Genomic DNA, 21,634 nt, shown 5'->3' on the forward strand with positions numbered 1-21,634 from the left:
GTGCCCGTCTTCAGTGTAGGCACTCTTGCTTCCTAATTATCTTCTGTTTCCCATAGCCCCCAGCACTGAATTTGTACATAACAGACAATAAATACTTGTTGAATCAAATTTTCCTGATTCCTTCTTAATTTGGATGAAATCCCTGGGATCAAGGACTGATGATAGAGAAGGGGAGTATTGTAGTAGTGATTAAACAGTAACATGATTAACTGACTATGTACAGTACACATCCTATGGAATGTTTTTCTGCTTATATTTATTTTAAAAATTCTATGAAAAAGTTCAAGAAGCATTATTATACATGTGTATTTTCCTGAACATAATGTAAATAAATACATATTTGAGGTCCCCAGCCTCTTATATGGGGCTCTCAATATCTTTATATAGTTATTTAAATTTGAAACATATTTTAACCTACATTGTTTCACTTAATCCTTAAAACATTCCTGTGAGGTAGGTGCTATTGACCCCATTTTAAAGATTAGAAAACAAAGGTTTGGGGAGGTTATGTAAATTGTCCAAGGTTTCATAGCTAACAAGAGATAGAGGAGAGACTCCAAACCCAAGGCTTCTGATCCCAGGTCAGTTCTTTCCTCTAAATAAGACTTCTCAACTTTGGTTGTACCTTAGAATCCGCTGGGGGAACTTCTGAAATTTCAGTACCTACAACAGCATTCCATACCAATTACATCAGAATCTCTAGGGTGGGACCTAAGCATCAGTACCTTTTAAAGCTCCCCGGATGATTCCAATGTATAGTCAAGACTGAGAAGCACGGCTCTGTCGAAAGCAGTATTTCTCAATCCTGACTGCTTAGAATCACTGAGTTGCTGCCTAAGATCTCCCTCTACCCCAGGAAAATAAATCAGAATCTCTGGAGGGTGAGATATAAGCATGAGTATTTTCTAAAAGTTCCCCTAGGTTATTCTAATGTAGCCAAAATGGAGAATAATTACTTAAAATTTAAAGAATAGCTGCCTCTAAGGCGAAAGGATTTCTTAAAATAATAAATAATTGTTATTCTATCTGAATATGTAGGGTAATACTTTGAGAAGTACAGACTAGAACAAAAAAGAAGCTGAGAGAGTAACACACAAAGTAGGAAAGGTCATGCATTATTAGGCTTTGCATAAAATTGTTAGGCTGAGCAAGGTTATAAGTATAAAATGAATGTGCTGGCCTTTTAGCAAAGACATGACTTATTTAACTTACATTGGACTGTCTTTCATTGGGACTAGTCCTTTAAATATTTTTTACCAGTAGTGTTGCTTAGTGTATACTGAGCTTCCTTTCATAGTCCTCAGCTGACTGGTTTATGATCAGCCACATGCACGGGTGACATGGCTGGTTGGGGCTGAGGATCCGTGGTACTGTAGACTGTGGCTGCAGAATGGAACTTCTCTGAGTCAAGCCCTTACACTTGGGCTTTTTGTCACTGTATTTTAAAAGCATGCTAATTTGGAAAGTTTAGGGAAAGCTTTCAATTGGAGTAAGAGGTTAGCTATGAGTTAAGAACTGTATAATGTACAGGAAAGGACTATATTTGGACAGATACTCATATCTATGATTAGAATGAAGATATTCTGATATTTCTTTTAATTTACTTTTGAAATACTTTGATACACCTTTTTGAAGTTTGTATATTTGGACACTAAATTCCATAGAAAGCAGAGATTTGATCATCCTTTGAACAAACCACTATCTTTCAAACCTAGCTCTCAGGGAGGCAGAGGTGGGAGGATAGCTTGAGCCCAAGAGTTCGAGACCTGCCTGGGCAATATAGCAAGACCCCCGTTCTCCACAAAAAGGAAGAAAAAAAAAAAAAGACAAGATAAAATAGTATGCTGCTCTGGTAGGTGTGTCCATTGTTTTTGGTTATTATATATATCTATATATGTATGTATATGTACATATGAGTTTGATATATTGTGATTATATATAAATATAACAATTATATATCTTATGATATATATAAAATATCTCACAACTACAGCATTTCTTCGAACTCTGCCTTCTGCAATTCTAAGTGAACTGTCTCACCAGGATTCCTGCCAAATTCTGAATTTAAAGTGGTGTCATCTTTATAGTTACCATCTAACAAAGGATTTGCTGAATATATGGTAGATAGCCCATGAAAGTCTTCTAGAAAATGTCATAAAGAAACTGAACTTTGCATGTGTTCACTGAATTTTTCAACTTTATGTTTTTTAGAACCTTCAGGGTTTATAAATCTGACCTCATTTTCTCTTCATGTCTTGAGCAAAATAAACATCTTCTACTATTCTGTGTTGTTGTTGACACTATATACAGTGCTGGGTAAGTAAATTAGTACATATTGTGGGGAATTTTGCCGAAGAATATATTAACAATTTTGACAACAGAATTAGACTCTTGAGGGTATAACACACGGCTCTCATGGATTCTTCATAAATCATTTTCTGGGACATGGTTTTGGAAAATAAAGCTCGTGCCTAACATGTTTAAAGGACATTTAGTTAACACCAAGTTAACTTAAGGGTGCTGAAAAGACTGCTACAGAATTAGTATTTGTGTAGAAACCTAATAGAAGCTGAAATAGCACCTCCTTAGAGAAATCTTTGTCTGTCTTAAAGTTTTAGTCTGTATCTCATCACACGTTTTATTTCCATCATTACCTTTATCAGAATTTATGCTTATCTTCTGTGTTTATTATCTATTTCCTCATTAAAATATTCACTGGTAGGTGGGTACAGTGGCTCATGCCTGTAGTTCCAGCTACTCGGGGGCTGAGGCGAGAGGACTGCTTGAGCCCAGGAGGTCAAATCCAGCCTGGGCTACACAGCAAGATGCCATCTCAAAAAAAAAAAAAAAAAAAAAAAAAAAGTATATATATCTATCCATTGGTATTTTGCCTATTTTGCTTAGTATGTAGTTCATTGAATATTTACTAATGTGTGGCTCTCAAAAATTCAGGTCAAAAAAGAAAGAAGCTGAGATGAGCAATAGTTCAGGCATATCTGCACTCTTCTGTTGTATTATTATACCCAGTACTATCATGTGGCATATGACAACATTTCAGTCAACAAGGGACCCCATATACAGTGGCAGTCCCATAAGACTATAGTGGATTTGGAGGTATATAGTAGACTACATCATGTAGGTTTGTGTATGACATGTAAGGACAAAATTGCCTAAGGACACATCTCTCAGAATGCATCTCCATGGTTAAGCAATGCATGACTGTACTTACAAAGTCACTTAGCCACAGGTATTAAAAGCAGAAATCCCCATAAATCTCTTTTAGACTTTTGTGCTCATGTTTCTTAGTGACTAAAAATCAATTAGGAGTATATTAGCCTGTTTGTTGCCTAGTCTTAGTCTTTTACACTTTTATCCTCCCTTTAAACTTTGCTCATTAGTAACTCCCACCAGAGAACAAATGAAAATATAACACTTTATGATTCTGTGTAAGCTATGGCAGATCACCTCTGGAGGTAAGTTCTCTTTTTACAAGATAGGTTGAAGCAGTTTTAGACGCTTGTCTTACACAATGAGATAAAGCAAGTAATTTGGTTCCTGGGCTGTAAAACAAAACAAAACAAAATACATTAATAGGGAAGAATTGTTTCATTCAAAAAGTTGAAACCTGAAGAGAAAGCACCTTTTTAGACTCATGTGTCTTTAATGCAGTTTATATAAAGAATATCTGAGAAAATTGCCTCTGACTTTTTAAAGCTGAACCCTATTCTTGCCAGCAAATGATGGTATTTGCTTTTTTTTTTTTTTTTTTTTTTTTTGAGATATAGTCTCGCTTTGTTGCCCAGGCTAGAGTGCAGTGGTACAATCTTGGCTCACTGCAGCCTCTGCTTCCCAGGTTCAAGCCATTCTCCTACCTCAGCCTCCCGAGTAGCTGGCATTACAGGCGTGTTCCACCACACTTGGCTAATTTTTGTATTTTTAGTAAAGACAGGATTTCACCATGTTGGCCAGGCTGGTCTTGATTGACCCGCCTTGGCCTCCCAAAGTGCTGGGATTACAGGCATGAGCCACCCTGCCTGGCCTAGTATTTGCATTTTGAGAAGCCTAGTCTAACTGTCCCTTATCACTCTCGACAAACACTTGATACTCTTACATAAACCAGCACACTTACAAGACAAAATGACAATAATAATAATAATAATAATAATACCTAGAAACTCACACACTGAGAAGGGGGCAGTAAATAATAATAGAGAGGAGAGAAAAGTCAGCATGGCATTCTAGATGAGAAAACTGAAGCAAGTTCAACTTTCTACATGGTAACCGTGATTATGTAGTTGATATACAAAGTCATGACTGTGGGCCTTCAAGAAGAGGTTAAAATACATTCATTATATTAATGAGTGCATCTTAGAAAGATTTCTTTCAAAAGGTAGTTGAAGTTTTTTTGCTTTAAGGAGTAATTCTCAATCATCTGGAAATTTAACTTCTGTGGAATACCTCTTTACCTCTTAAAGGAAATGTTAATGCATTATATTGAGGTTATTATTGCAACGGAATTTTCAAAAATGTGAGTGTGTCTTTTTTTTGTTTCTAGAATCTATAAGACACATATCTGTTCCAGGTATAGTGTCTACTAAGACAATTTCATAATCCAAAAAATATGGAGTAAAGGAGCAAATAGTTGGTTAGCAAGGATATCGAGTACAACATAGAGATTAACAATGAGGAAAGGCTATGAAATAAAATACTGATAGATGGCTAGTCTCATATATTTGCATTATTCCTATAAATGCATCTCATGATATATGTAATCAGAGTTATAGTTATTTAATCTCCTCCTTTTTTGTCCATTGCCTCTTTTAGGTCCATGGTTTTTTGGTGAAATCATTGATGGCAAATTGGGTTGCTGCTTTTCCTTTGGGATATTTGTTAATGGACATTTCCTACAAGGCAGCATAACATTTATAATTGGAATTCTCCAGGTAAGAAGTCAGAAAGGCAATTTAATAACATCTTGGCCTTGTTGGACTAATTGCATAACAGTTATGAATTAAATCCAAAATCCAAAATTAAGTACCATAGATCATCTTTCCTACTTTACTTGCAGGGGAGTCTTTAATGAAAGCTTCATTTGCTTTTAAAGTGCTTCCTAAACTCCTACCACTCTCATGTGAACATCTAAAATACATTTTTTTTCCCCCGAGACAGCGTTGCGCCGTCGCCCAGGCTGGAGCACAGTGGTACAATCTCGGCTCACTGCAGCCTCCGCCTCTTGGGTTCCAATGCATTTCTTGCCTCAGCCTCCTGTGTAGCTGGGATTACAGGCATGTGCCACCATGCCCAGCTAATTTTTGCGTTTTTAGTAGTGATGGGGTTTCATCATGTTGGCCAGGCTGGCCTCTAACTCCTGACCTCAGGTGATCCGCCCGTGTCAGCCTCCCAAAAGTGCTGGGATTACAGGCGTGAGCCACTGTGCCCAGCCTCATTTCAGTTTTCTATTATGTAGATGGAGGCTGTCTCTAAGGAACTCTCTCATACCAAATGAATCCTGAGCCTTACCAAAAGGCAGGGTTTTTTCCTTTGTAAATGTTTACATTCATATTCTAATAAATAGTACACTAATAATGGATTTTATGTATCATCCAGACCCATGACTCCCAAATCTGTATCTCTGATCTCGACCTCTTCTCTGCACTTCAAGTGCCTCTATATCCAATGGCCACAGATGTCTAACAGGCATCTCAACTTCATATGATGTCTCTCTAATTAGGAACATTATTTCTACCCCAAACCTGTTCCTCTGTTTTTCCAGTTTTAATAAATGACTCCACCATTCACCTGATTTCTCCAAGATGTATCCTCAATTATTCCCTTTCCTTCGTACCCTGTATCTATTTCACCAGCAAGCTCTACCTTATTTGATCTGCTTCCAGTGCATATCTTGAATCCATCCACTTCTCTCTATTTCTGTTACCCTAATCTAAATTGTAATTATTTCTTGCCTGGGTCTTCTCCCTGATATTCTTGCCTGCTTGCTCTCAGTTTAATACCGAGCATCCAATGTGCTCTTTTAAAAACTTTACAATCAGCTTTTACTTTTCAGCTTGAAATGCTTTGAAGCAGAGCAGTGATCTGGGTCCTGCCGACTGCCAATTCCCACCTGGCTTATGCTCTGCATGCACTTCCTTAAAGAGGCCAAGACCTCTCCCATCTCTGGGCTTTTCATTTGTTCCTTCTGCCTGGAATGCACTTCCCTCCGCTAATTTATTCCTGTCCTGGCCTCTGAGAGCCTTTCTCCCCGTTATCTTCTTATGACCCAGTTCTTTCCTTCATGGAACTAATCACAATCTGTAATTATATTTTTGTTTATTTTTTTGGTCTTTGTCTTTTCCCTGTTAGAACGTCAGCTCTATGACAGACCTTTTCTAACTTGTTTGCCATTGTGTCCCTAACTTGGAGCCTAGCTCATGCCTGCCACATAACGGGTGCTCAATAAATATTTGTTAAATGAATGAATCATACAGCAGCTCAACTTGGATTATAATTTAGATCTTCTAATTTATATTCCAGTACTTAGTCACACTACCTCAAACAAAAATGGAGATAGGAAAAAAAATACTGACAGCCAAGCCCTCCCCTCACTCCACCAAAAGAGGGGTTGTTGTATGTGTGTGTATACATTTACTCAGTTCAATTCCAGCTTAACACCACTGCGTATTAACTGTGTATATGATACTGTACCACAAGTTGGGACTTCAACATAAATTGAATGATACCCGCCTCTAAGATGAATAAAAGGACATGGGCAAATACACAACTAGCCACAAGTCAGCTGTTGTATTATAAGCAACTGTGCTTAAGTAAATTAGCTAACCCCAAGACAGAAAGCAGCATATTCTTAGGATCCACTAATGATGCATTATTAAGACCAAACTCTTCCAAGGACTTGGGAGTAAGCTATGGCTCTGTTCTTTTCCAGCTGGCATTTTTTAACATCCCCTTGATGGCTTACATGTGTTGGAGCTTGCTGCAGCGGTGCTTTGGTCACAACTTCAGGTCTCATCTCCATCAAAGAAAATACTTGAAAATTATGCCTGTTCACCTACTTATGCTACTGCTGTACATCTGGCAGGTTTATTCCTGCTACTTTCTTTATGCGACATACGGCACCCTAGCTTTTTTATTCTCCCCTTTGCGGACCTGGTTGACACTGCTGACACCTGTTCTCATTCGTTGTGTGTGGACACTGAACTCCGCCAAGCTTGGAATCTTCATGGTGCAGTTAAAAAGCCACCTGAGCTCCTGAAGGCCATGTCTCACCACTGGCAGCTGAGCAGAAGCCCAGCCTCTGTGTCTGTAGCCCAGGCCTCTACCCCAGTAGCAGGTGGAGGGCCAGTATTGGTGCGTGAGCTTTAGGGAGCTGCTGCTCGTTTGGACTCCTGGATGTTGGAGGGATTACCCACTACTGATACCTGCAGAATGGACTGCAGAAAAGTCTCAAAAATAATGCCTTTATTCCTTCCCTCCTCAAGGAGGCAAAGAGTTGATTTATCTTTGTGAAGAGAAAACCCTTATCTAGGACACCCACAGGGTAGGGGTTGGGTGTGTGTACGGGAGTGTCTGAGGCCCAGTGTGTTTTTTAGGGGTTACCCCATGTAAAGCACCTACCGCTGTGCTTGAAATTCAGCAGCTGTCAAAGGTGCAATTTCAAGGGCAGGGAACCTTTGAGGATCTGGGCCCGACCCTGACCACGGCTGAGATATTAGTTCCCAGGCCTGTTTTCCCGCAGGATTGTGGGCTCTCTGCTTCCTTAGTCGGAAGTGTTTTCAACTAATCAAATAAATGAATGAATGATGAATAAGAAAGACCGTGAGCCTGAGCCTTGCTCGTGTGGCCTCGCTTAAGGGGCGAGAGAAGGCGTGGTCTGTCCTGGCCTCTGGGATGGTTGGTGCTGGACCTCTGGGGACAGGGCGGGGCGGGAGGAGGCGGGGCCAGGCCTGGTCTCTCATAATGGGATGGGTGGTGCTGGACCTCTGGGGGCGGGGCCGGGCCTCTGGGGCGGGGCTGGACGGCTTGTTGCCGGAAACGAGCCATTGACGCTGTGGCCCGGAAGTGGAGAGGCTGTCGCAGTGCGGCTCCGGCAGTGGCGGCGGAGGCCTGTGTTTGCGGCCTTCGGCAAGCGATTGAGATGGCGAGCGCAACTGCACCTGCAGCCGCAGCCCCTACCCTGGCTCCACCTTTGCAGCAGCTCCGGCACTTGGCGGAGGACCTGCGGTTGCTCCTACCTCGAGTGCGGGGTGAGCTGACGGAGTTGGAACGCGCGACTGCAGGGGCGGGCTCGGGGAGAGGCCGGGATCGGGGAGAGGGCGGGCTCGGGGTCGCGGAGAGGGCGGGCTGGGGCGGCGGCGGGGAGCCGGGCTCGGGCGAGGGAGGTAGGTCCGCTTACCTCAGCTTTTCCACTCGCCACCATTCGGCCCCCACACGCCACACCCACAAGTCGGCGAAGCCCAGGAGACCACCGAGGAGTTTAATCGAGAGATGTTCTGGAGAAGACTCAGTGAGTGCGCCTCCTGTCCCGGCTCCCCTTGCCTCAGTTCCCCCAGCGTCCCGACCCCTTTCCCTCTCGCTCTCCCCCAGGGAGGGGACTGCCCTTCCCCGCTGCATCCTTTCTGTGAGATACCTTACCCACCTCAGCACCTGAGAGGGTGAACCAGAATTCTAACATCGACATTCGGGAGGTGTTTTTGAGAAGTCTGGGTCGGTAAGGGAACGCGTATCTTCCAAGTCTGTGCAGCGCTAATGTATTGGCACCTGCCTTCTCTTCGGCCACCCCCCAGATGAGGCAGCTGTGACAGTGTCAAGGGAAGCCACGACTCTGACCACAGTCTTCTCTCAGCTTCCACTGCCGTCTCCACAGGTGGGCTTCACTTTCCTGGAATCGTTGGGCTGCCAAGTTACACCTTAGGAATCCTCTAATTTTCTTTCCACCTTTTACACGCATGCCAGGAGATTTATTTTCTCATCTGTCCAATGAGGTTACCGTTTTTTACTTCACGGGATTGTTGTGAAGACCGAATTGCCAAGTACATTTCCTGGCGCGGAGTAGGCAGGTCTTATAAATATTGGTTCAATCTGAAGTTCACCCTGGTTGTTTCTTTTCTGATAATTTTTTAAGCACTTTTTATTTGCTGGGTGTTTTCACATACTTGATGGCCATCTGACAGATGAGCAAGCAGGCTCAGAAGCTCAGGTTAAGATTTAAAAAAAAGCAGGGGAGCTAGAATTTAAATCAAGGTCTATCTGATGTCTAAGGTACACCTATTCTGTTATACTACATAATACCCTTTTTATATTATTTTTTATATTTAATCAGTAACCTATGCAGATAGTATAAAATTCAAAAGATATCAAAGTTAAGTGTGTTAAGTTTATCGTTCCATCCACTTTCTCGTTTTTGTCTCCCCCAGTTCCTTTTGCATTATTCCACATATATTCTGTGCATATATACATTCATAAACATTTATCTTGTATGTGTCAGCTTCTTTTTACACAAATGGTAAGATACCATAAACACTGTTCTGGACCTTCCTTTAAATAAATTAACAATAGAGCTTAGAAATCAACTCTTAGCAGTTACTATAAAGTTGTTCCGTTCTTTGTAATGACTGCATGGTATTCAATAGACTAGATATAAACATAATTTAACCATACTCTATGTGGACATTTAAGCTGTTTCCAACTTAGAATTACTGCAAACAGTGTTGTGATGAATTACCTAATTCTGTGTATGTATGTATATCAGTAGAAAAAATTCCCAGAAGTGGAATTGTTAGAACAAAGAATTTATGCTTTTTAAATATTCCTTTATTATTAAACTAATGAAAGTAAACATGTTGGCTGTGACCACGTATGCTCTATGCTTAGTTTTTCTAGAGCTGTGTATCCTTAATATGGGAGTAAGATTCTTTTAAAATGGCATATTCATTGCCTTACTTGATTTTCATAGTCAATAGTTTTAATTTCTCAGTCTACATATATAGGTGTTTGGAAAGAATATAGGTATCTTCTGCTGCATGTACCTACAGTGATAAACTCTCTCCTCCTCACATACCTTTGAGATTTTTTTTTTTTTTTTTTTGAGACAGAGTCTCACTCTGTCACTCAGGCTGAAGTGCAGTGGCATAGTCTCGGCTCACTGCATCCTCTGCCTACGCGGTTCGAGCAGTTCTTCTGCCTCAGCCTCTCGAGTAGCTGGAATTACAGGCACCCGCCACCATGCCTGGCTAATTTTTGTGTTTTTAGTTGAGACGGGGTTTCACCATGTTGGGCAGGCTAGTCTCGAACTCCTGACCTCAAGTGATCTGCCTACCTTGACCTCCCACAGTGTAGGGATTACAGGCGTGAGCCACCGTGCCTGGCCTATCTTTGAGATTTGTGATGAGGAAACAAGAGATGAATTGTATGATGGCACTTTAAAAGATTCATGGAAAATAGACTATTTCAAAAAGAGTAGTTAATATTATCTTATTTTTCTTATCTGCTAACCCCTTTCTTTCAAATACACTTAGGACTTGCTGCTAAAACTCACTGCAAGTAAGATACCACAAGGAGGCAGCATAGAACTGATTTTCTATACATGCTCAGGACAGTAGTTTCACTCATAGATGAAAAATTAGAATTTGGATTTATTTGAAATATATACAAATATTCAAGTATATACATATATTCAAATAAATACATATATGTGTGTATATATACACATACATACACATGAATCATCATTGCCTTCTTGAGATCTCACCACTTTAGTCCTACTAAAAGATAGGTGGGTTTTTTTTTGTTTTTTTAAAATTCCAATCTGCATGGAATGATACTTTAATAAAATTATGTGCTTGGATGTTGAATAAATGTCAAATTACCATAAATTTTCTAAACACTCTCAGTCACTGTCCTTATCTCATCCCTGACTGGTCACAGTTTGTAGACTGGCTCCAACCTGGACCACATTTGTATAGTATTGACTTAGAATTTAAGTCAATTGAGGACAAGGAAGATGAGAAAGCCAGTGACCACCTAGAAGGAAAATAGTTAACATCAAGCATTGTTGAGTCCATGCTAGTTACCTTTAGTTACATATTGTGATTCTGTTAAGAGAGAGAGACCTGGTTAGTGATCTAATAACCATGGTCTATCAGTCGGTCTGTCTGTCTGTCTGTCTCTCTCCCTCTCTTTTCTGTAAAGGGCCAGTTAGTAAACATTTTAGATTTTGTAGCCAACTGCCCAACTCTGCCCTTATAGAGCAAACACAACTACAGATATTTAAACCAATGAGTATGACTGTGTCCCAATACACTTTATTTACAAAAACAGGCAGTGGGTCCTGAGTTGGCCTGAGGACCACAGTTTGCCAACTCCTGGTCTAAGATATCATGAATATCTTGGGATACAGTGTATCAGGAATAAGTTTTTTCCTGCTGTTTCTTAATGGTTTATTGAGTTGTCAGCCCAAAGTCTACTATATAGCTAACTCCTCTCTGGTATGTGATGAGTATAGCAGAAGGCCTACCTTCATACTAGGACTTCAGAAAATGTTTGATGATGCTGTAGAAATATCTGCCTTAGGCCGGACGCAGTGGCTTACACCTATAATCTCAGCACTTTGGGAGGCCGAGGGAGGTGGATCACCTGAGGTCAGGAGTTCAAGACCAATGTGGCCAACATGGCAAAACCCCATCTCTACTAAAAATACAAAAAATTAACAGGGTGTGGTGGTGGGCGCCTGTAATCCCAGCTACTTGGGAGACTGAGGCAGAAGAATTGCTTGAACCTGGGAGGTGGAGGTTGCAGTGAGTTGAGACTGTGCCATTGTACTCCAGCCTGGGTGACAGAGCAAGACTCTGCCTCGAAAGAAAGAAAAAGAAAAGAAATATCTGCTGTATTCCACAGTAGAAGGGTTGACCACTTTGATCTAATCTGTTTCCTTTTTCATAGGAAACCCAGAAGTTCTGTGAACAAGTCCATGCTGCCATCAAAGCATTTATTGCAGTGTACTATTTGCTTCCAAAGGATCAGGGTAAGCCACATAGTAGATCTTTGCTAATATTGTGGATTATGTCCTGTGACTTTTACTTTTACCCGACTTGAACATATAACTTTCTCCCATAAAATACAGTCAAGGATAATTTTGTAATGTAAGTGACTTAAATAATCAAGCCATTATTCTAAGATACAGATGCTTTGTTCCTATGACTTCCCATCTCCCCTGCCTTGCCTGACTTGTAAGGCTTTTAATTTTCACAGGCTTCTCCCTCTTCACCCCGTTTTAACACCACAGATGCTGGCTGGCTCTCAGCCCCATATGCAGGCTCAGGCCATCCTTAGTTTCCTCCACCCATATTATATCTCACCCTATTTCTGAACATCTTCATAGGTTAAATGGCCTCCAGCCCTGCCTGTAGAATCATGCATTGATTATAATCATGCCAAAATTATAACTGAATACATGTCATGGATCTTCAGGGTTACTCAAGTGGCTTAAACTTCAAGTGTTTCATCTACAGTTAAGAGATCACGGTCTTTAACGAATGAATACATGGTGTCACAGAAAGATTTTGTTCCAGATCTCTTTTAAAGAAAACACTAAGGAATGGCAGGAGGGGCAAGAAAATGCCATGGGGATATAAGTAAGACCTGAGTTTTGTGTTAGCATGTAGGTTAAAGCATGTGGGTGTACATTACCTTATAGTTCTGTAATGCTTAGACTCAGGAAAGCAGATGGTGCTTCTGAAAAGAACACCAGGCTGCTTATTCTTTGGGTTTGGCCACAGGGATCACCCTGAGAAAGCTGGTACGGGGCGCCACCCTGGACATCGTGGATGGCATGGCTCAGCTCATGGAAGTACTTTCCATCACTCCAACTCAGAGGTAGTGATGCCACAGTTTAGGTTATCAGTTATTGGGGTTCCTTGCCTAAGAGGGGAAAAACTCATTTTAACAGCAAAGTTACTGACAGCTGAGAGTAATGACTAGCAGGAAGGAGCTTTTTAGGAGACAGGAACCTAGGTTATTAATTTATCCTTATTGATTTCTTTCCCCAGCCCTGAGAACAATGACCTTATTTCCTACAACAGTGTCTGGGTTGCGTGCCAGCAGATGCCTCAGATACCAAGAGGTGAGTAAAAGTGTGGGAAGTGGGCCGTGTCTGCTGCCCAAAGCAGAGAGACCTCTCATGTTTAGCTTCCAGCTTTGTAACATGTATGTATTTGAATTTATATAAACAGTCTGGTGAAATATATATATTTTATTATCAAAATTAATAGGTAGGTATTAATACTTTTTGTCTTTTTCTAGTTCTCATACTTCTAAATTCCACTCCGCTTTGCTGTGGCTCTGTCTCTTGTTGGACAAATATGGTTTGTTTTCCTAGTCCTACTCCGAGAGTAGTATTATGGAGCACACAGAAGCAGTTATGAAGTAGAAACAGCTAAGCCAAAACAGTGGTTGTCCAAGAGGACCATGATGATAAACATCATGTGACCATTTTATTTCTTCTTGTGGTAAATAAAATACAAGCTTTTTAAACCCCTGTCTAGATACCAGGGGATGTAGTGAGAAGAATTTTTTATTAAACCACCACCCTTGTCAACTGTACTTGGCACTCCCTTTAATAGGAACAATGTGGTTGTTCCTTGCTGCCTTAAGAAAATTCTTGGGGTTTTCCTCTAATTCTAGTGCTTCTGATTTTTCACTCATAGATAATAAAGCTGCAGCTCTTTTGATGCTGACCAAGAATGTGGATTTTGTGAAGGATGCACATGAAGAAATGGAGCGGGTGAGGGGACCTCCATCACTGGAAGGCAACTCCTTGACTAGTAGATGAGAATTAATTATAAAGAGAGATTTCCTAAGCATTGCCAGATAGGTCCCCTTCTCACTACTGTCCTCTGTCTTCCATCTCCCACTCCTTGTTAGTGTGTGATTTACTACCACTCCTCTCCGTTCCCTCACTGGACAAGGAGAGCGAGAAACAGGGTTTATGAAATGATTCTACTCTGTAGCCGTTAGTGAAGTGGCTGGCTAAGGTTTTTTTTTTTTTTTTTGAGATGGAGTCTTGCTCTGTCGCCCAGGCTGGAATGCCGTGGTGCGATCTCAGCTCACTGCAAGCTCCGCTTCCTGGGTTCATGCCATTCTCCTGCCTCAGGCTCCTGAGCAGCTGGGACTACAGGTGCCCGCCACCACGCCTAGATAATTTTTGTATTTTTTTAGTAGAGACGGGGTTTCACCGTGTTAGCCAGGATAGTCTCAATCTCCTGACCTCGTGATCCGCCCACCTCGACCTCCCAAAGTGCTGGGATTACAGGCGTGAGCCACCGCGCCCGGCCTGGCTAAGGTTTTTGGACAACTAAGGCATGGTGGTAAAAGTGTAATACGCCTTTTTTTTTTTTTTTTTTTCGCATTCACATACATGATGGTATGTCTTAGGCTGTGGAAGAATGCGACCCTTACTCTGGCCTCTTGAATGATACTGACGAGAACAACTCTGACAACCACAATGATGAGGATGATGTGTTGGGGTTTCCAAGCAATCAGGACTTGTATTGGTCAGAGGATGATCAAGAGCTCATAATCCCCTGCCTTGCACTGGTGAGAGCATCCAAAGCCTGCCTGAAGAAAATTCGGATCTTAGTGGCAGAGAATGGGAAGAAGGATCAGGTGGCACAGCTGGACGACATTGTGGATATTTCTGATGAAATCAGCCCTAGGTAAGCATGATCTCCACTTGAAACATCTGAGCAGCAGCTTTCTGATCTCAATTTGTACTGGGAAAAAACCGGGAAAACGAGGTTTTCCCAGTTTTTTTTTTTTTTTTTTTTTTTTGAGACGGAGTCTCGCTCTGTCGCCCAGGCTGGAGTGCAGTGGCGCTATCTTGGCTCACTGCAAGCTCCACCTCCCGGGTTCACGCCATTCTCCTGCCTCAGCCTCTGGAGTAGCTGGGACTACAGGCGCCTGCCACCTCGCCCGGCTAGTTTTTTGTATTTTTAGTAGAGACGGGGTTTCAATGTGTTAGCCAGGATGGTCTCGATCTCCTGACCTCGTGATCCGCCCGTCTCGGCCTCCAGTTTTTTTATATTTTGAAATTTTTCAAACCTATAGGAAAGTTAAAAAAGTACCTTTGGTGAACACTCCTACATCCTTCTATTAGATTCGCCTATTGTTCACATTTTTTTCCTATATTGGTTTATTTCTCAAGAGAGATGTTTCATATTTATTCCAGAATGTTTTGAGAGTAAATTGCAGGCAGCAATGACATTTCACCCCTAAATACTTCAGTATGTATCTCCTGAAATGCTCTTATTCCTACTCCACATCCAAGATGTGGATTATCACATCCAAGAAATTTGACATTGAATATAATAATATTATCTAATATTCAGATTTCTCCAGTTGTCTCTATCTAAAATGTCATATAAATTCAGGGTTCTGTCAAGGTCCCACATTGCATTTAATTGTCATCTCTTTAGTCTCTTGAAATCTAGAACAGTTCCTGTCCTTTGTAATCTTTTTTTAAAAAATCAACATTTTAAAAAGAAACCAGGTCAGTTGTCTCATAAAATATCCAACAACCTGGATTCATGTGATGGTTAGTTCTCATTTTTGCAAGAATATCGTATAATTGAGTGTTTTATACATCTCACTTTATCATATTAGGGAGGCACATGGTGTTGGTTTGCCTCATTATTGGTGGTACTAAATTTGATCACTTAAAGTGGTGCTCACTTTAGTAAAGTTATATTTTACTCTAATTTTAGCTTCCATTGATGACCTGCCTGCCTATATTAGTTATTAAACTGATGTTTTCATATCCTCACATTTTTGACTGAATTGATCATGCACCCTACTATGAACCAAGGGAATTTTTCCCCCTAACTTCCTAGTGAAATGGGGTATGCGTGTTTCAATAAAGACTGGTTGAACTTATTCTGTATTGGTTGCCCAGTTGCCCAATTTTAAAAACTGACAGGCATTTCTGGGACAGTTTCTTACTGTTGACATTCATAGTTGTGTATTAGAAACAACCTGGCTGCGTTTCTTTTTTTGTTAATGATTACTTTTGTTTTCTGCTCTTAGTGTGGATGATTTGGCTCTGAGCATATATCCACCTATGTGTCACCTGACCGTGCGAATCAATGTAAGTACTGGCTTTGAGGGAATAGCTACAGACGTAATGGGCGGAACTTCACTAATCACTAGTATTTCCTCTAAGCTATAGGGTACATATTGATTTGTCACATTTGGATGCAAGTACAACAGTAATGTCACAGTTCTTGCATGTGTTTGGGGTTGATAAATGTTTGCTGAAGTTGAATTATAATAGCCATGAGCTTTGATAGTTCTCTCTTCCATAATCACCTGGGTAATCATTTAGAAAAGCCCAAAGACCTTAGAAAATGCCGCTTTAAGTCTGGGTGTGGTAGCTCACACCTGTAATCCCGGCACTCTGGGAGGCTGAGACTGGCAGATCACCTGAGGTCAGGAGTTGAGACCAGCCTGGCCAACATGGTGAAACCGTGTCTCTACTAAGAATACAAGGCCAGGCGTGGTGGCTCACGGCTATAATCCCAGCACTTTGGGAGGCCGAGGTGGGCGGATCATGAGGTCAGGATATCGAGACCATCCTGGCTAACACGGTGAAACCCCGTCTCTACTAAAAATACAAAAAATCAGCCAGGCATGGTGGCGCGTGCCTGTAGTCCCAGCTGCTCGGGAGGCTGAGGCAGGAGAATGACGTGAACCTGTGAGGTGGAGCTTGCAGTGAGCCAAGATGGCGCCACTGCACTCCAGCCTGGGCGACAGAGCAAGACTCCATCTCAAAAAAAAAAAAAAGAATACAAAAATTAGCTGGGCATCGTGCGCCTATAATCCCAGCTAACTTGGGAGGCTGAGGCAAGAGAATCACTTAAACCCGGAAAGTGGAAGTTGCAGTGAGTTGAGATTGCGCTACTGCACTCCAGCCTGGGCAACAGAGCAAGACTCTGTCTCAAAAAAAAAAAAAAGAAAATGCTTCTTTGAAAAGAAAGTCTTAATTACAGAGTAATTTAGGAACTTCTCAACCTGAAGTCACAAGTTTCTAATTTCTAGACTAGGCAGCAATTAGATTGAACTCTAGCTGTTCATGAAGTAGCTGGCTGAGGTCACAAGTTTCTGATTTGTAGTCGAGGCAGAAATAAGTGTTCCAGAAACATACTCTGTTCTAATACAAACGTGTGATTTAACCATAGAGAGTCAAGTTTCTTATAAAAATCTGATTTTATTGTATTCTTTGAAGTTCTGTGCTGTGCCCTTTGCTAGAGAGACTTCTGTTCTCTCTAATGGTATTGGAAAGAGCAGTAAAACTGCCAAATTAGCTTATATTTTACAATCAAATGTATCAATTATAGTAATAACTGATAAATTGAATAATGGAAATTAGATTCATCAGAAGTGTTTTCATGATGTACAAACACCTTGAAGTAGAATAGGATCCTTTTGGGCATTAACTTTTTTTGGCATTAACTTTTAAAAAATTGACTTCCCAAGAAACAAACGTTTTTAGCAATATGCCTAGTCAGCTATCCCAAACATAGTGTCTGCTCTAGCAATTTTAAAATGTGTACTGCATATGCATCTTATATGTATTTATATTTTATGTTAAACGTCTCCGTGTTATCCTTATATTGGTGTTCTTAAAATTATGCGTTTTTTTTTTTGTTTTGTTTTGTTTTGTTTTAAAAAAGGAGCCTTTGTCATTTCTGCTTTATATTTTGAGCTATTAGCATTTGGGACCAATTCAGGTTACATTTTCCTTTTTCTGTCCTTTTTTAAATTGAAAATATTGCCGGGCGCGGTGGCTCAAGCCTGTAATCCCAGCACTTTGGGAGGCCGAGACGGGCGGATCACGAGGTCAGGAGATCGAGACCATCCTGGCTAACACGGTGAAACCCCGTCTCTACTAAAAAAACACAAAAAACTAGCCGGGCGAGGTGGCGGGCGCCTGTAGTCCCCGCTACTCGGGAGGCTGAGGCAGGAGAATGGCGTAAACCCGGGAGGCGGAGCTTGCAGTGAGCTGAGATCCGGCCACTGCACTCCAGCCCGGGTGACAGAGCAAGACTCCGTCTCAAAATAAATAAATAAATAAATAAATAAATTGAAAATATTTTAGATCTAAAAAAATTTATTAAAATGTTATAGCAATGGTATTAACAAGATCTTGCTAAATGAAAAGAACCCATATTCCTGCCACCCTAACCTAATCAGCATTTTTAAGTTTTGCATACTTCCTTCAGATTCTTTTTCTAAATGATTTTTTTATTACTTGGGTCTTTTAAAATATTTGAGCTCACCTTTTTATGGTAGGGCTCGGGGTGAATAACTTCTGTGTTTCTTTTCTAGTCTGCAAAACTTGTATCTGTTTTAAAGAAGGCACTTGAAATTACAAAGTAAGTATGAAGGCTTCTCAGATAGCTTTTTGAGAGTAAAACAGAACTCCTGTCCAGACATTCTCAACTCCCTAGCCTCCATTTCAAGGAGTGGGAAAGGGTGGGTGTGGGATTTTCTTTCAACTTCAGTTGTGGGGCAGCTGAGATTCTGCAAAGAAGCTTCCCTTTAAAAACATTTTAGTTTTCCCTGTGCTCCCTCCTGAGGGTAGGTTTTCCCTTGATGCCCTAACAAGTTTAACTTGTTTCTTTCCTATTCTATTCTCAGAGCAAGTCATGTGACCCCTCAGCCGGAAGATAGTTGGATCCCTTTACTTATTAATGCCATTGATCATTGCATGAATAGAATCAAGGAGCTCACTCAGAGTGAACTTGAATTATGACTTTTCAGGCTCATTTGTACTCTCTTCTCCCCCTCTCACCATCATGGTCAGGCTCTGATGTCTGCTTTTAAAATGGAGCTAGAATGCTTGCTGGATTGAAAGTGAGTGCCTGTCTATATTTAGCAAGAGACACTATTACCAAAGATTGTTGGTTAGGCCAGGTTGGCACCTATTTATAAACCATATGCATATAATATATTTTTCTGTGCTATATATGAAAAATAATTGCATGATTTCTCATTCTTGAGTCATTTCTCAGAGATTCCTAGGAAAGCTGCCTTATTCTCTTTTTACAGTAAAGTGTGTTGTTTTCATTGTAAAGATGTTGATGGTCTCAATAAAATGCTAACTTGCCAGTGATTAAACGAGTGCCCTTCAAAAGTGTCTTTTTACCAGAAATACAGTGGATTGAGACTAGAACATTGCTTTCATTTGGGTTTGTAGGTTTAAAAATCTGATTCTGATCAGAAGTATATTTAGAACAAAACACTTTATTTATAAAAGATTACTCCAAAATTCATCTTAGTATTTCACCATGTTGCATATTATTATCAGCAAGTCCTTCTGAGTATTATCCCAGATTACTCCCCACCTCACAAATATATTGGCATTGAGCTCATTTGTTACGTTTGCCCACCTTATTGAACAGATTTATTTTCTTTATACATACTTGTGTTGTCCTCTGTTATGCGTGTCCCCAAATGTAAATACCAAATTTTTATAAATTAAAATTTTTTAGTGTATTAGAGATTTTGTGTAATTTTAAGGGCCTTTTCAGTTCATCCTTTTGCAAAACCATCACCACTTAATTGTACTTTTGCATCGGTCTAGAAGACTGCATATTGGAAAGCAGTGTAAACCTGTAATGATGTATATTCTGGTGAGCTGAATAGGGCCTTATGCATGTCCTACAGGTCTCCGGCACCTCTCATGCCCATCATCTTCCTTCTGTAGGTGTAATTCATCACATATGCCTTTCTGCCCTCTTTAGGTATAATCAGCAACAGCAGTCATTCTTTGAGTGACTGATGTATACTTGGGGTTGAAATTCTTTAAGCCAAATGAGTTTTAATGGACTGTTTTGAAGTGCCATTTTGTACTGTTAACAAGTGTCATAAAGGGAAGGAACTAGAATCAAACTGATAGAGTGCCAAGGCAACAAAATAACATAAACAAAATAACTTTGTACAACAGGAGACTAGTTCTTTTATCCTTTCATATAGAGCCTATGTTTTATATACTTTTATATTTCTCTGCTGGACCAAATTCATGTTATTAACATCAGACTTTAATTGTGGGATACTTAATGAATATAGAACTCTAATATAAAGACCAAGGGCCGGGCGCGGTGGCTCAAGCCTGTAATCCCAGCACTTTGGGAGGCCAAGACGGGCAGATCACGAGGTCAGAAGATCGAGACCATCCTGGCTAACACGGTGAAACCCCGTCTCTACTAAAAAACACAAAAAACTAGCCGGGCGAGGTGGCGGCCGCCTGTAGTCCCAGCTACTTATGAGTCAGGAGAATGGCGTAAACTCAGGAGGCGGAGCTTGCAGTGAGCTGAGATCGTGCCATTGCACTCCAGCCTGGGCGACAGAGCGAGACTCCGTCTCAAAAAAAAATAAATAAATAAAAGACCTATCTGTAGCTGAATTTTTCTTTCAGATCCTATATTGTATAACTTTGTTCAGTCATGTTTGGATCTTTAAGGATAATGATCAGGGAAAGCACTGATCAATGTAAATTTTTTTTTTTTTTTTTTTTTTTGAGATGGAGTCTCACTCTGTCCCCTAAGCTGGAGTGCAGTGGCACAATCTCAGCTCACTGCAACCTCCGCCTCCCAGGTTCTCAAGCAATTCTCTGGCTTCAGCCTCCCAAGTAGCTGGGACTACAGATGCACACCACCATGCCCAGCTAATTTTTGTGTTTTTAGTAGAGATGGGATTTCACCATGTTGGCCAGGCTGGTCTCGAACTCCTGACCTCAGGTGATCTGCCCACGTCAGCCTCCCAAAGTGCTGGGATTACAGGTGTGAGCCACCGAGCCCAGCTTGATCAATGTAATTTTCAGATTACCTAAAAATTCCATTTTGGGATAATATCCCACTTCATCAGAAATATAAGAATGATTTAAGTGTTAGATCCTTTCCCTTACCCGTAAGTTACGAATGTATTAATGAGCAGTAAAATGGTTGCGAAAAACCTGAACCTGAACAATCTGAATGTACTCTTTAAAGGTAACTGAGCACCTTTTCAAAGGCTTCTTTTTGTCATTTCAGCCCAGTAGTGTCTATTGTAAGACAGCTGGTCTTCATGGCTGCCTTAGCTGAGGTAACAGAAATAAACATCTTGTCTATTGATTTCTGGGAATCTGGTTTTGTTCTTGGTCACTCTTCTGCTTATCCCGAATGACTACTCATTTGTCTGATAAAGTGATGTAGTTTGGATATTCAACCCCACAAACCTCATGTTGAAATTTGATCCCCAGTGTTGCAGGTGGGGCCTAATGGGAGGTGTTTGGATCCCTCATGGATGGATTGGTTGCGTCCTTGGGGTAATGAGTGAGTTCTTGCTCTATACGTCCCTTCCCCACCCCAGAGCTGGCTGTTAAAATGAGGCTGGCACCTGGCACCTACCCCCCGCCACCCATTCTTGCCCTGTGATCTCTGCTCACGTTAGCTCCCTTCACCTTCCTGCATGAGTAGAAGCATCCTGAAGCCCTCACTGTTTCTTGTACAGCCTGCAGAGCTGTGAGCCAAATAAACCTCTTTTCTTTTAAACTACCCAGCCTCAGGTATTCCTTTATAGCAACACAAAC

General features: G+C 41.0%; 2 protein-coding genes across 13 annotated transcripts in view; both read left to right on the forward strand.

Annotated features, from left to right (window-relative positions):
• TMEM62 (transmembrane protein 62) overlaps positions 1-7,826 on the forward strand; it is a 47,094-nt gene extending 39,268 nt beyond the window's left edge. For all 12 annotated transcript variants that reach the window (XM_073012088.1, XM_008016875.3, XM_073012093.1 and 9 more), the window contains 3 exons: positions 2,212-2,316; positions 4,825-4,943; positions 6,941-7,826. In XM_073012088.1, coding sequence (XP_072868189.1) covers positions 2,212-2,316; positions 4,825-4,943; positions 6,941-7,267 — 551 coding nt within the window. In that variant the 3' untranslated portion in view covers positions 7,268-7,826. The remainder of the gene's footprint in view (positions 1-2,211; positions 2,317-4,824; positions 4,944-6,940) is intronic.
• A 221-nt stretch (positions 7,827-8,047) lies between these two features.
• On the forward strand, positions 8,048-21,176 carry CCNDBP1 (cyclin D1 binding protein 1). Its single transcript, XM_008016872.3, has 11 exons — positions 8,048-8,258; positions 8,459-8,518; positions 8,799-8,878; positions 11,953-12,034; positions 12,789-12,885; positions 13,059-13,132; positions 13,716-13,792; positions 14,443-14,723; positions 16,090-16,150; positions 18,391-18,437; positions 18,703-21,176. The coding sequence occupies exons 1-11, from the start codon at positions 8,150-8,152 to the stop codon at positions 18,815-18,817; spliced, it is 1,083 nt and encodes a 360-aa protein (XP_008015063.1). The 5' UTR covers positions 8,048-8,149; the 3' UTR covers positions 18,818-21,176.
• Positions 21,177-21,634: the final 458 nt, after the last annotated feature.

The sequence above is a fragment of the Chlorocebus sabaeus genome, chromosome 26 (assembly GCF_047675955.1).
Source record: "Chlorocebus sabaeus isolate Y175 chromosome 26, mChlSab1.0.hap1, whole genome shotgun sequence".
Taxonomy (NCBI): Eukaryota; Metazoa; Chordata; class Mammalia; order Primates; family Cercopithecidae; genus Chlorocebus; species Chlorocebus sabaeus.